This window comes from Phocoena phocoena, chromosome 5, assembly GCF_963924675.1.
Source record: "Phocoena phocoena chromosome 5, mPhoPho1.1, whole genome shotgun sequence".
NCBI lineage: Eukaryota > Metazoa > Chordata > Mammalia > Artiodactyla > Phocoenidae > Phocoena > Phocoena phocoena.
In genome coordinates, this window is record NC_089223.1 from 7,864,623 (window position 1) to 7,877,321 (window position 12,699).

Below are 12,699 nucleotides of genomic sequence, written 5' to 3' on the forward strand. Positions count from 1 at the left end.
TGGAGAGAGATGCTGTCTTGTTTTAGTAGCAGATTACTGTGTAGCTCTCCCTCTTCCTACTTTCCTTTACCCTGGGGGGTAAGGGGGTGGCATTATAAACCAGAAAAGAGGCGTAGTGTACTTAACGCCCTTTTAAAGCAAAACCGATGAATTACACATCGTTGACCGCCTGGAGGCTAGGAACCTTCTGGAGAAAGGACGCAGGAATCAAGGAGGAAGACTTGAAACCTCTTTGGCAGAACTCCTCCCTTGGCATGAAAAAAAAGAAACACAGTTGGTTAGCAGGCAGTTTTACTTTTCCAGTTAGTAGTTGGGATTTTATTTTTGAAAAAAGAAACAGATTCCAAAATGTTCCGAATGGTGTGGTTGGAGCCATTGGTTAAAGCATTTCATTCCGAGTAACAGATTTACATTAATTAAGATTTGCATAATAATTAAAAACTTTAAAAAGATACATAATGAGAGTTGTACCACTACTGGAGGTACAAGATAGTTTTGCTGCAGTCTCAGAAATAGAAGTGATAGTTTCCAAATTGAAAGGCAGTTTCTTGCATAATATGGAAATAAAATTGTGGTGCTAGTATCTTAGAATCATGCAGTACTGTACTTTTCCTTTTGAGAGACTTAAGGTGCCTGTCAGATAGTCGCATCTTGTTTTGCACGAAAGAGGATGCGGTGATGAGAAGGAAGGAAAGTCGAGAAAGACATCAAAACGGCTGGTAGCAAAATAAGCTATAATGTGTGTGGTACATGGAAAAATGGAGGGAAAAAGTGAATTACTTTTCAAAAATGCACCTTTTTAAACCTAAACGGGAGGTTTTAAAATAACTTTATTTTTACAGCTACTGCAAACGCTAGGAATTTTTAAAGGTGCGTCTCAGAGTTCACTTTTAACGTCATGCTCTAACCAGCTGAGCTGACTGTCCAGTTGACTCTAACTTCACGTTTAGAGGTGACATCTTCATAGTTGGTCAGTGGTTATCTTATTGGTGTTTAACTAAACTCCAGTCCTGAGATACAATGTTGGGGGAATAGTCAAGCTTGCATAATTTAAAGATATTCTTATTTTCGGAAGTTTGCTTTTCATTTTGTTTTCAATAACATGAAAGCACCTTGTAGCATTCTGTATTAATGTTAATTGTTTTTTCTTTAACTTGCAGATCTGCAGGTTGAGGTGGAACCATTCTGGCTTAAGTACAGATGCCAAGTGTGTGTGACCTGTGGTGAGTTGCTTAATTTCTCTGAACCTCAGTTTCCTCACCTTGTACTTGGGAATAATATCTAACTCACAGAATAGATACGAAGATTAAACAGGATAATCTACGTAAAGGACTCGGATTAGTATAGCTGCCTAGAGAGGGACCTTAACAAATCCTTACTGACTTCTTTCACTGTGACGGAGTGAAGAGAACAAAGTGAGCCCAGGAAGTAGGAGACCTAGTTTCTGGTCTTGGATTCAACCAGTTACTTCTCAGAGGACCAAAGTTAACTTCAGCTGCCATTAAAATGAGGTTAGGAATGTCAATCTCTTGCCTGGAGGTTAGATCAAATGGATTTTTAAGGTCTCTTTAATAAGATGACCCCTTTGATGATATAACTCTGCCCCCTTTAGACATTTACTACATTTAGAAACAGCACTTGCTGGTGTCAGGGGCTTGTGTTTCTGTGTGTGAGCCAGTAAGTGAACTAGCCTCACCGTAAGTTCCGGTGAATGTGGAGGAAAGCCTGGCTAACTCTGTTGAGGTGGCCTCACGCATCCCTCCTGTCTCTGGCTTACACAGCTTGGTTGTAGCTCTAGTTGCCCACAAACATTGCCAGTGATTCAGCTAACGTGAGCTCACTTACTATGTGCAATGTTCTTCTTTTAACATTTGTTTTTAAAATTGGAGAAGGAGTATAGCTTGGCTTTGTTTTATTTAAGTGGTGGTATAACATCATGTTTAAGAGCGTGGACTTTGGAGTCTGGGAGATGAGATTTGAATCCTGCCTTTGCCACTTAAACTAAGTAAGTTTCCACCACAGCTAGTACTTATTTACATGCTCTTGGTCAAGTGACTTAACCTTGCTAAGTCTTGAGGTTATAGTAAAGGGCAAATTAAATAATGTATGTAAAGTTTTTAGCACAGATTCAGACACACAGTAGGCTTGCAGTAATAGTAACTATTACTTTTTCTTCATTCAACAAGTATCTGTTGAGCCCTCCCTTGTGCCAGACACTAGTCTAGTCTCTAGGGGTAGAGAAATGAACAAAGAGGCTCAGGCCTTCCTTCATGGAGCTTCCGTTCCTCAATGCTAGCATTGAGGAACACCATTATTTAATGACAGCTTGGATCGTAAAAGGCATTCTGCTTTCAGATCCGCTAAAATGTGGTGAGGGGAGAGCACATTGAGCATGGAGGAAATACATTGTTGTTTTTTTGTTTCTGCTTAGGGAATGTGTATCTAACGGAACCGGGCAAACAAAACTGTTAACAACTTTAGATTGTGGGAGATCTGGTTTTCTCAGATTCGGGTTCAGTTTTCTAGGCACTTATGAAGCATCTACGGTGCTCCTTTGTTATGCTGGGGACGGGAGATACACAGATGAGTAAAACCTGGTTCCCTACATGGAGACGCTCTCAGTCGGCTCACGGATGGGGAATTGGTGGGTGAGATGCAAGAAGCAGTGATCTTACCCCGATAGTACTTTTCATTTTTTAAAAGACTGTGAAGTATCTGAAAGCATAAAACAGTACGTGTAATATATGTTCTCCAAACAACAATAAAAGGACAGAAGCAGAACATCAGCCACGCTACTGAAGCTCCCTTTGTACTCCTTCCAGAAGGTCCCCTTCCTTGTCCCATATACACAGATGTCTCTCAGTCTTTGTATTGATCACTTTTTTGCTTTTCTTTCATAGCTTTAGCACCACTAATGTTTTTATCTCCCAATACTTGTTATACTTGTGTTTGGACTTTGTAAAGATGCGTCACATTCTGAATTCTCCTGTGAGTTTTTCCCTCCTCAACACCATTATTAAGACTTAGATGCACTGATGTTTGTAGATGGAATTCATTGCTCTTCCACTGCTGTCCAGCGTCCTGTTGTACGTATGTGTTGCGGCTCATCCATTTCCTTACAGATGGGCACTTGGGTTGTCTTTGTTCCGTGTGTTTCAGATAATCCTGAAATGAATGTTCTTGTGTGTACACCTTGGGGCATATATTCCTGAGTTTCTTGCTGCATTGTACAGTAGGATAGCCACTAGCCATGTGTGACTACTTATATTAAAATAAGTAAAACGAAATGAAATGAAAATGTCAGTTCCTCAGTAACATTAACCACCTTTCAGGCGCTCAGCAGACACCTGTCGCTTGTGACCACCACACTGGACAGTACAGACATGTAACATTTCCATCACAAAGTTCTCAGTTTCCAGGTTTTCCTCATCTCTGTATCTCCAGTGCTCAGCATATCGAAGGAGCACTGTAGACACTTGATAAGTTGGACCGTGCTGGTCGTGTACCTAGGAATGGAATTACCGTGCGGTGGGGTATTTACAGCTTCATCTTCACTAGAACTAATGCCCACTTGTTTTCCAAAGTGGTTCTGCCGACTTACACTCCCACCAGCTGCGGGTCAGAGTCCTGGTTGCTCTATATCCTTGGCTCGGCGCTGCCAGACTTTTTAATTCTTGCCCGTCTGGTCAGGTGTCTTTTTCTGAAGGCAGACGGAGCCTTATGCAGACAATGGAAAGATCATTCTTCCAGTTGTACAAAGCCCAACACCAGGTAGTAAAGAAGACCCCGCCTGTGCAGGGGTCATCAGGGGAGGGGTAGGAATGTTTCCTGTATTGGCTAAAAGGGTCAGAGGACCAAAGTCCAGCTGAAGTGAGAGAGAGAAACCAGCAAGGAGTGGATTCACACTGTTGAAAACTTCTCTCTGCCTTGTGTGCCGTTTCCGCCTGTGGTAGTAAACTTTGGGCGTTAAAGTATGTCATTAGAATACACCTCCTTTGTTACTGGAGTTAATTCTGCATTGGAGTTTTGGCTCCAGATGTATTCAAAGCTTGGATTTGGGGAGTGCCTGCAGAGCACTGAAGCCTGGGACGTTCTCTTTCCCTGCTGTTGGAAAAGACCCTCCCTTCCCCGTACACCATTTAGGTAAAGGCTTCTGAGCTTTTTTGAAACAAAGCTGATCCCTATCGTAAATGAGATTAGAAGTCCTGCCTGAGCGTTATTTAGGTTTTAGCGTCTTTCAAAGAAATAAGAATCAGTTGTTAGGCTGATGTTTGCACAGTCTGACTAGCAAGACAGAGTTTAGGAATTGCAGCTTGTCTTTTAGCATTCAGCTCTCTAGGGCTGATAAAAGGAGATTTATCTACCCCCGCCCCCCAGCTCGACCTCCCCAGAATTTAAAAGAAAATACATACAGAACACTTTGTCCTTGCCACCTCGACTTCCCTACGTGTAAGTTATGCCGGCCAGGGGTAGCGCCGCCTTGCCCTAGCGCAGATCTGGCGGAACAGCAGACGCTAAGCCCGGGAAGAAGGGAGTCACACCCCAGCCCGCTGGGGAGCTTCCCTGCGTGCCGAGGACCCAGAGCAGGTGCTGCAGGTGCTGACAGCGACCTGCCACCTGCACTGAGTGCCCGGCCCCCATGCTAAGCGCTCGTTACTCGCGTCCTGTCAGTGGTCCTCACAACAGCCCTGTTGCTCTTCTTGACACTTTAGGGACAGGGACCAGGCTTAGACTGTTTAAATATCTTCCCCAAGGTTTCACAGCTAGCACGTGGTCACTCTGGGGCTTGAACTTTGGTCCTTTTGACCCTTAAGCCCTGCTAACATTATCCTGAGTCTTCTACCAAAAATAGATGAGGAGAAGGGCTGGGAAAAGTACGAGATGTGACACGGAGGGAAGGAACGGAAGGTCCATCTTTCCTCCTTTTCTTTTGCCATGGGGAGATAAGAGGCGGGAAATGGAGGGGCCGGACTGAAGTGGCCCAGGACAGCCAAGGTGGCTGGTGCGGGTGCTGAGCCGGTGTGTAGTCCTGTATTCTTCTGTAGCACCTTTTATAATTGTGTGTTTTGAAGGGAAGTGAAAGATTCTACTCCTCTAGAAGCAAGGGAGAGATGGTGAGTGAGGAAAAATGGGTGAGAGGACCCAGGAGATCCAAATGCCCAGTGATGAAGAACATTGCCAAAGATAGACCTTAAAATTCATGGACGCCAACAGCTTCTAGATTCGGGGGTTCCACCAGAGTGTACTTGAAGTGAAAGCTAAATTAATGTCTGACTTCTCTTCAACGCACTGAACTTCTCTCCTGAAAGCTAGATGCTTTGGGTGCCTCCTTCTCTACTTTTGGCAGGGCGCTGTGATGAGCTACACCATATCTCCAATTAGGGTTAATAATTCTTTGATAGGAATACATCTTCTCTGTGGTTGCTATTTAGTGACCTCTGAATAAGTAGTTTTCTTTTTTTTTAACACCTTTATTGGAGTATAATTGCTTTACAGTGGTGTGTTAGTTTCTGCTTTATAACAAAGTGAATCAGCTATACATATACATATGTTCCCATATCTCTTCCCTCTTGCGTCTCCCTCCCTCCCACCCTCCCTATCCCTCCCCTCTAGGTGGTCACAGAGCACCGAGCTGATCTCCCTGTGCTATGCGGCTGCTTCCCACTTGCTGTCTATTTTACATTTGGTAGTGTGTATATGTCCACGCCACTCTCTCACTTCGTCCCAGCTTACCCTTCCCCCTCCCCGTGTTCTCAAGTCCGTTCTCTACGTCTGCGTCTTTTGAATAAGTAGGTTTCATTTGACTACTTGAAGATTGCATGACTGTAATTCACGTGGGCAGGATTTTAACAATAGCCCTATTTATCTCTTTTCATAAATGGTTTCTACTAGTCAGTCAGGGATGAGGCCGTACCCCAGGCTGCTTCCCCAGGCTTGTAGTTGGCCAGAGCATCAGAGTTCAGCTGCCGCTCAAGGACTGAATCATGTGAAACAGACTTACAAGAAACTGATAGATCCAGGATGCCGAATTAACAACGAGAAGTAGAAATGCCAAAAAGGCTGGGATGCTTTGGACAGCTGGTCACAGTATTCTTTCCCCATAGTAGTGTCTGCCTTGGAAACCAAGTTATTTAAGATTGCGTATTAATCATGGAATCTAAGCAGCGCAAGTGGCTGGGTAAATTTAATGATGAATGTTATGGAGTCTGATCTCCCCATCTCCATTATTGGGCAATAATTACTTAGCAGATCAAATAGTCGGCTTGACTGGTTATGGTACCCTTTCTCTCTGGACAGAGCTGGAGGTATTGGGAAGTTCTGACTGTCTGGCTGTCCATTTTCTAGACTCCTTACTGTGTAGCATACTAGTCAAGAGCACATTCTCTGGGCTTAAATCCTAGCTCTGCCACTACCTCGTTGTGTGATTTAGTCAAGTCACTTCAACGCTTTCTGTCTCACTTTCTTTTTCTTCATTCTCTTTTTTTTTTTGTCTTCACTTTCTTCATTTACAAATTGGAGTTGATAATAGCAGTGCCTACCTCGTAGAAGATTAAATGATATAATATCTGTGAACCACATAGAAAAGTGCACTCAGCATAAGCTCAAATGCAGTCTTACCTGCTGTTGTTATTAATAGTGTAATGTTAACATTATCAGGTAGGAGCTTTTTTTAAATTTCGAGTGACAAGTCCAATTCAGACATTCCTTCTTAAGCAGACAAAGAAGGGACGTCTTAGACTGCATAGAGGTGATTCTCATTTTTCGTGGTAGTTAAGTTCTGTGAAGTTGCTGAGAACACCACACGAATAAAGACTGAGCCATTGCTCCTGGGGAAACACAGGGTTGGTTAGGTTCCTGCTAAGAGCCTCTGGTCAACAGATGAATACGTAACCTTGTTTCATATATGTTTAAGTGTGTTTCTGGGGGGAATCTCCTGGTGGTCCAGTGGTTAGGACTCTGTGCTTTCACTGCCCGGGTTCGATCCGTGGTCAGGGAACTAAGATCCTACGAGCCTTGTGGTACAGCCAAAGGAAAAAAAAAAAAATCTAGAAAAAAGTGTGTTTCTTTTTAGACACCTTATTTGACCCCTATTCCTTACAAATGATTAACTCTATACAATATTTCTTTATCATAAAACACTAGTCAGGAAGAGTTTTTTTTTAACATTTTCCTGACCCTGGGTAACGTGACAGTAAGTCTCTTTGGCTTTCAGCCTCACAGCAGTGCTGTCTACTACACGCCGTAATCAGGCATCATTTCACGAATCCCCACATACTCAGTTGCTTTTCTGTCTCTTCTGTAGCTTCATTATGCACTATAGCTGTTACTCGAGCACTTTCCAGAGCGGCCACGTGTACTGATCAGTGAATTTCCTCTTTTTTGCATTAGCATTGAACTCACAGCCAGCCGCACTGGAACTCACGCATGAACGAAGCTCATCTATCACAGGTACTTTCTTCGTGCGGTACATCACAGCCTTCATGTACTTAGGAACACGAGACAGTGCTTCAGCTCTATGCTCGGGGGGCATTTTAAACAGCACAATCACCAACAGAACAATATAAAAGCATGAACACTGTGGCACTGAGTCAAAAAGATCACTCGCTTACAGTGTGAGAGTTGAGACAAGAAGGTAGAGCATCGTCTTGTTTGACTTCAGCTGGGAACGTGCACAGGGAGTGGCTCAAATTTTTCACCTCTCTGCACACGTCTGGGAATGACTGCAGAAAGGCTCCGAGTATTGACTTTGAGGTTACAAATAAATATCGGTGAGTAGGCAAATTCACAAGTATGGAATTCATGAGTAATGAAACACAGCTGTACTCAGGAAGAGTGAAGGTCGGGGTGCTGGCCCTAGGCAAGAGGGGAACCAAGGCTCAGTCAGCATCAGTGGGAGTCTCTCTGTCTCCTGTCTTTGAACCTTTCTGGCTGGTAGCTTCCCAGTGTCTTACAGGTATCCTCTGTGTGACAGGGAAGGGAGCTTCCAGCAGCTACAGTTACCTTCAGAGGCAAGAGGCAGTCTTCCATCAGAGCTCCATGGGACCTAATGGGGGAGGACTCTGGCCCAGTTGGGAGTGTGAACCTCTCCCTGCACCAATCCCAGTGGCTTAGGAGTGGCCTTCTCTGAGTGGCTTGGCCAGGGTCACGCTCACCTTTGTGCAGGAGGACGTAGGGTTTGTTACCAGATAAAGAGGGACTTGAGGAGAGAGATTAGACAAAAGGGCATTCCCTAACACCTTTGAGGAGTTTATTTTAAACTAACCTTCATTCTTCAGAAAGGTCGTACCACATTGGGTTGCAGCTTTCTCTTACATTAAGTGCATTTCAGTCGTGGCCCTTTTTAATTGATGAATAGTTTTCCGTTGTATTTTATTGATGAGCGCGGGCTCAGTAGTTGTGGCTCGCGGGCTCAGTAGTTGTGGCTCGCGGGCTCAGTAGTTGTGGCGCGCGGGCTTAGTTGCTCCGCAGCATGTGGGATCTTCCCGGACCAGGGCTCGAACCTGTGTCCCCTGCATCGGCAGGCGGATTCTTAACCACTGCGCCACCAGGGAAGTCCAGATCTGAATGCCGTATTTTTAGACACATTGCATTTGTCTGGTTAAGAGGATGGCTTAATGCCTCAGCTGCCTAATCTCATCCTTTTATCTCAATTCTGACTACCTTCACTCTCTGAGGGCACCTTTATTTTCCGGTTTCTAAGACCTCTTGTGTTGTGCACTGACTGCATCACTCCGTACGTTTCTTTGGGGTGTGCTCTTGCTCTAGTAGGTGATGTATAGATCTGCTTGGGTGGCCGTGTAGCCCAGTGGATAAGAGCGTGCACGTTGGCTTCAGGCCTAGACTCCTAGCCTGGTTGTGTGCCTTCCAGCACTGTGACCTTGAGCGTGCTTCTCAATCTCTCTGAGCCTTGCTTTATCTGAAAATGAGGCTAACAGCAGCGCTTAGGGTACAGAGTTGTTAGGATGAAACGAGACAATGATACAAGATGCTTATTCGTACAGTGACTGCGGGATAGTAAGCACTGTGCTGTTGGTGTAATTATTGGTAGGAGAGATAAGACAAACTCATGAAATGTTAAACATGAAGAAAGTGATTAGTGCAAATACAGCAGCTGAGCAAATTGGGGAAATTAACTTATGACTAGACTGCGATCTTGCTGCTCTTTTTAAAGGTCTGTCCTCCCCCGCTGCCCCCCTGCCCCGCCCCCCATCCCTAGTTTGCATCTTAGCTCTCCTCCCTTCCTTCCCACGATTGCATTTAACTCAGAATAACGTTTTTTTTTTCATGTTCTTTATTGGAGTATAAATGCTTTACAATGTTGTGTCAGTTTCTGCTGTACAACAAACTGAATCAGCTATATGTATACATATATCCCCCTATCCCGTCCCTCTTGCGTCTCCCTCCCACCCTCCCTATCCCACCCCTCTAGGTGGTCACAAAGCACCGAGCTGATCTCCCTGTGCTATGCGGCTGCTTCCCACTAGCTATCTGTTTTACGTTTGGTAGTGTGTATACGTCCATGCCACTCTCTCACTTTATTGCAGCTTACCCTTCCCACCCTGTGCCCTCAAGTCCAGTCTCTACATCTGTGTTTTTATTCCTGCCCTGCCATTAGGTTCATCGGTACTGCTTTTTAAAATTCCATATGTGTGCATTAACATATGGTATTTGTTTTTCTCTTCCTGACTTCACTCTGTATGACAGATTCTAGGTCCATCCACCTCATTACAGATAACTCAGTTTTGTTCCTTTTTACGGCTGAGTAATATTCCATTGTATATATGTGCCACATCTTCTTTATCCATTCATCTGTTGATGGACACTTAGGTTGCTTCCATGTCCTGGCTGTTGTAAATAGTGCTGCAGTGAACATTGTGGTACATGACTCTTTTTGAATTACGGTTTTCTCAGGGTATATGCCCAGTAGTGGGATTGCTGGGTCATATGGTAGTTCTAGTTTTAGTTGTTGATTGTACGAAAAGGAAGCATGAATTTTTAAATGGTAGTGGAACTTTGGGGTAGTCAGCTGTAATCAATCAGCCAAAGGTTGACTGAGCACCTGCTAAATCAGAGAGGTATGTGTCGTGCCGTGGTCCCTGCCTGAGGCAATTAAAATTTGGCTGAGGAGTTAAGTTATAAGAGACAGAGAAAGTTTCCAGTCAAGGCCGTATAGTAGATGTGTCAGAGAGATGCAGGCTGACTGGGGCTGGAATGGTCCCCAGAGGCTCTCAGGTAGGAATTGAAGCTTGACCCAGATCCTGAAGGATGTGGAAGAGGGAATGGCAGAGAAGATAGCATTTTTTTCCCCGTTTCTAATTTTTGTTTTGAGTAGTGAATTACTACTATGCAAATTAACAATTGGCTACCTAAAGGAGTTAGTTAGTTCAAAATTAGTTTAAAAAAACCCAAAACCAGAAAACTCAAAGGAGAGGTGCAACAAGAGGGGACAAGCTGAAGTCATGAGGGTAGTTTCAAAACAGTTATTGACATCATGGTTTGCAGACATTGTTTCAGCAAGTCTCCTGGACTCAGTTCTTCATCAGTGATCTGAAAGCCACATTCTGTCTGTGTTCACTGTTCCTTTACACAAAATTTATTTAGACTTTTTTTTTTTTTTTTTTTTTTTTTTTTTTTGCGGTACGCGGGCCTCTCACTGTTGTGGCCTCTCCCGTTGCGGAGCACAGGCTCTGGACGCGCAGGCTCAGCAGCCATGGCTCACGGGCCCAGCCGCTCCGCGGCATGTGGGATCTTCCCGGACCGGGGCACGAACCCGTGTCCCCTGCATCGGCAGGCGGACTCTCAACCACTGCACCACCAGGGAAGCTCTCTTTAGACATTTTTTAAAACTCTTACTAAAACAAAAAAATAGCATTATTATTATAACTACGTTCAGCAATATTAATATGTTTTATTTTGAGATGCAAAGTATCTGAAGAATATTAAGGGGGGCTTCTTTAAAATTGATTACATTTATTCCTTAAAGTGATTTTTTTTTTCTGATTCCCCCGCACCTTTTTTTTTTTCTTACAAAGCTCTCTTCTAGGCTACATGACTCCCTGAAGGACAAGAACGATGTTATGTTGGGGATATTGGTCTCTGGGCCAACCTGGGATGAGCGCTAACCTGCAAGGGATTGTGGCCGAGCCACAGGTGTGTGGATTTGTATCCGACAGAAGCGTCAAGGAAGTGGCCTGCGGAGGAAGCCACTCCGTGTTCCTGCTGGAGGATGGGGAAGTTTACACGTGCGGTTTGAACACCAAGGGGCAGCTGGGCCACGAGAGGGAAGGAAACAAGCCAGGTGAGTGCACCTAGGCAGGCTCGATGACGGGCGAGGCTGGCCGAAGGTTTCCTCACCAAGCGTTGACCTTTCAGGGAGGCTCTCCTTTTGGTGAGAAATGATGAGGTAGGGTCTTAAATTGTGACTGTGTAGTATTTTTCACACTAGCATGTGCCGTTTTCTTTGTCACTTGCTGTCTCTTTTGTTCAGTCCAAATCACATCAAGAGGCCAAAGCTTCATGGAAAAACAGCCTTGCTGGGTTTTGTCTAGAGAATTTGATTCTTTTGTGTTCTTTTAGGAAAGTCAGTTTGGCATTAGGGTGAGTTTTTTTTTCCCCCTGTGCCTGCCTCCCTCTTTTCTCATAGTTATTCTCTCCCGTAGCATGTATCAGTATTAACTTGTAATCATTAATTTTTATGTTGACCCTTGGATAAAGGGCTGCAGGGCTGGTCTTAAGGCTAGATTGTGAAGCATGTGAAGCACGATTTGTGGGCTCCTAGCCCATTCTTTGCCTCCTGGTTCCCTCATTAGAGCCTCCTTGAGAAGCCGCCGCCCCAGGCCTGCCCACCTGGAGCAGTGCCCAGTGTTCTAGCTAGGGGCTCCTAAGCCGTGGGCCCTGGACTCTGCGGAGTTCTAGGAAGGGGTCTGTAGCACGGGCCACACGTGTATGTACACCTTTCTATGTACAGCGCACCTCATGCTACGTGTTTTCAAATGTAAGTAGATCCTGTTGTTCACTGAAATAAAGATTCAGTTCACAGTGCCACCAGTTCATTAATTGAGTTAGTAAATCCTAATCGTTATGTGTTTAACCAATGAATACAATACAAAATTAAAATATATAGCTGTTATGGAAGTGGCAGGAAGGTTTTTGACTTTAAAAAATATTTCTCATATTGGAAAAAACCGAGGTCTTTTTTCGCCTCCTGTAAAACCTCACTTGTGTCTTGCATGGCGCGCCTACGCATGCCCTGTTCCCCAGCTGAGGCCTGCGGGGGGGGTCCCAGCCCAAGGCGTGCTCCTGTCTGGGGGGAGTGTCTACATTCAAGGCCCATTTTAAGAGACCCGTAAGGCCCGCTTTACACCGGTGATCCTGGAGGACTTGTACCCACCCTGGCCAGCCTTTGAAGGGAATGTTTTTGGGACCAGGAGATCTTTGTGGTAACGCCTGTTGAGACACCATGGTTGGGGGGACTCTGGAGCCAGACACACCCGGTGGAGGAGGCGTTACCTCCCCTCTGACTCTGTATTTCCAAACCTCAGCTCCTTTCCTGGAAAAGGTGACTCCCTGCTGTTCTGTAGCTCTTGAAGAAGGAGATTCAGATGGTAAAGAGGTCTCCCCAAGTAGTCTGTGAAGGCCGCCGTCCTCGCACCCTCCTGTCTGTTTTCTCCATGACCCTGCCGTCTGTCAGGCCGCCTC

General features: G+C 44.8%; 1 protein-coding gene across 3 annotated transcripts in view; it reads left to right on the plus strand.

The window, feature by feature from the left end:
- Positions 1–11,073: 11,073 nt before the first annotated feature.
- HERC3 (HECT and RLD domain containing E3 ubiquitin protein ligase 3) overlaps positions 11,074–12,699 on the plus strand; it is a 123,431-nt gene continuing 121,805 nt past the window's right edge. For all 3 annotated transcript variants that reach the window (XM_065878102.1, XM_065878104.1, XM_065878105.1), the window contains exon 1: positions 11,074–11,299. In XM_065878102.1, the coding sequence (XP_065734174.1) occupies positions 11,074–11,299 (226 nt within the window). The remainder of the gene's footprint in view (positions 11,300–12,699) is intronic.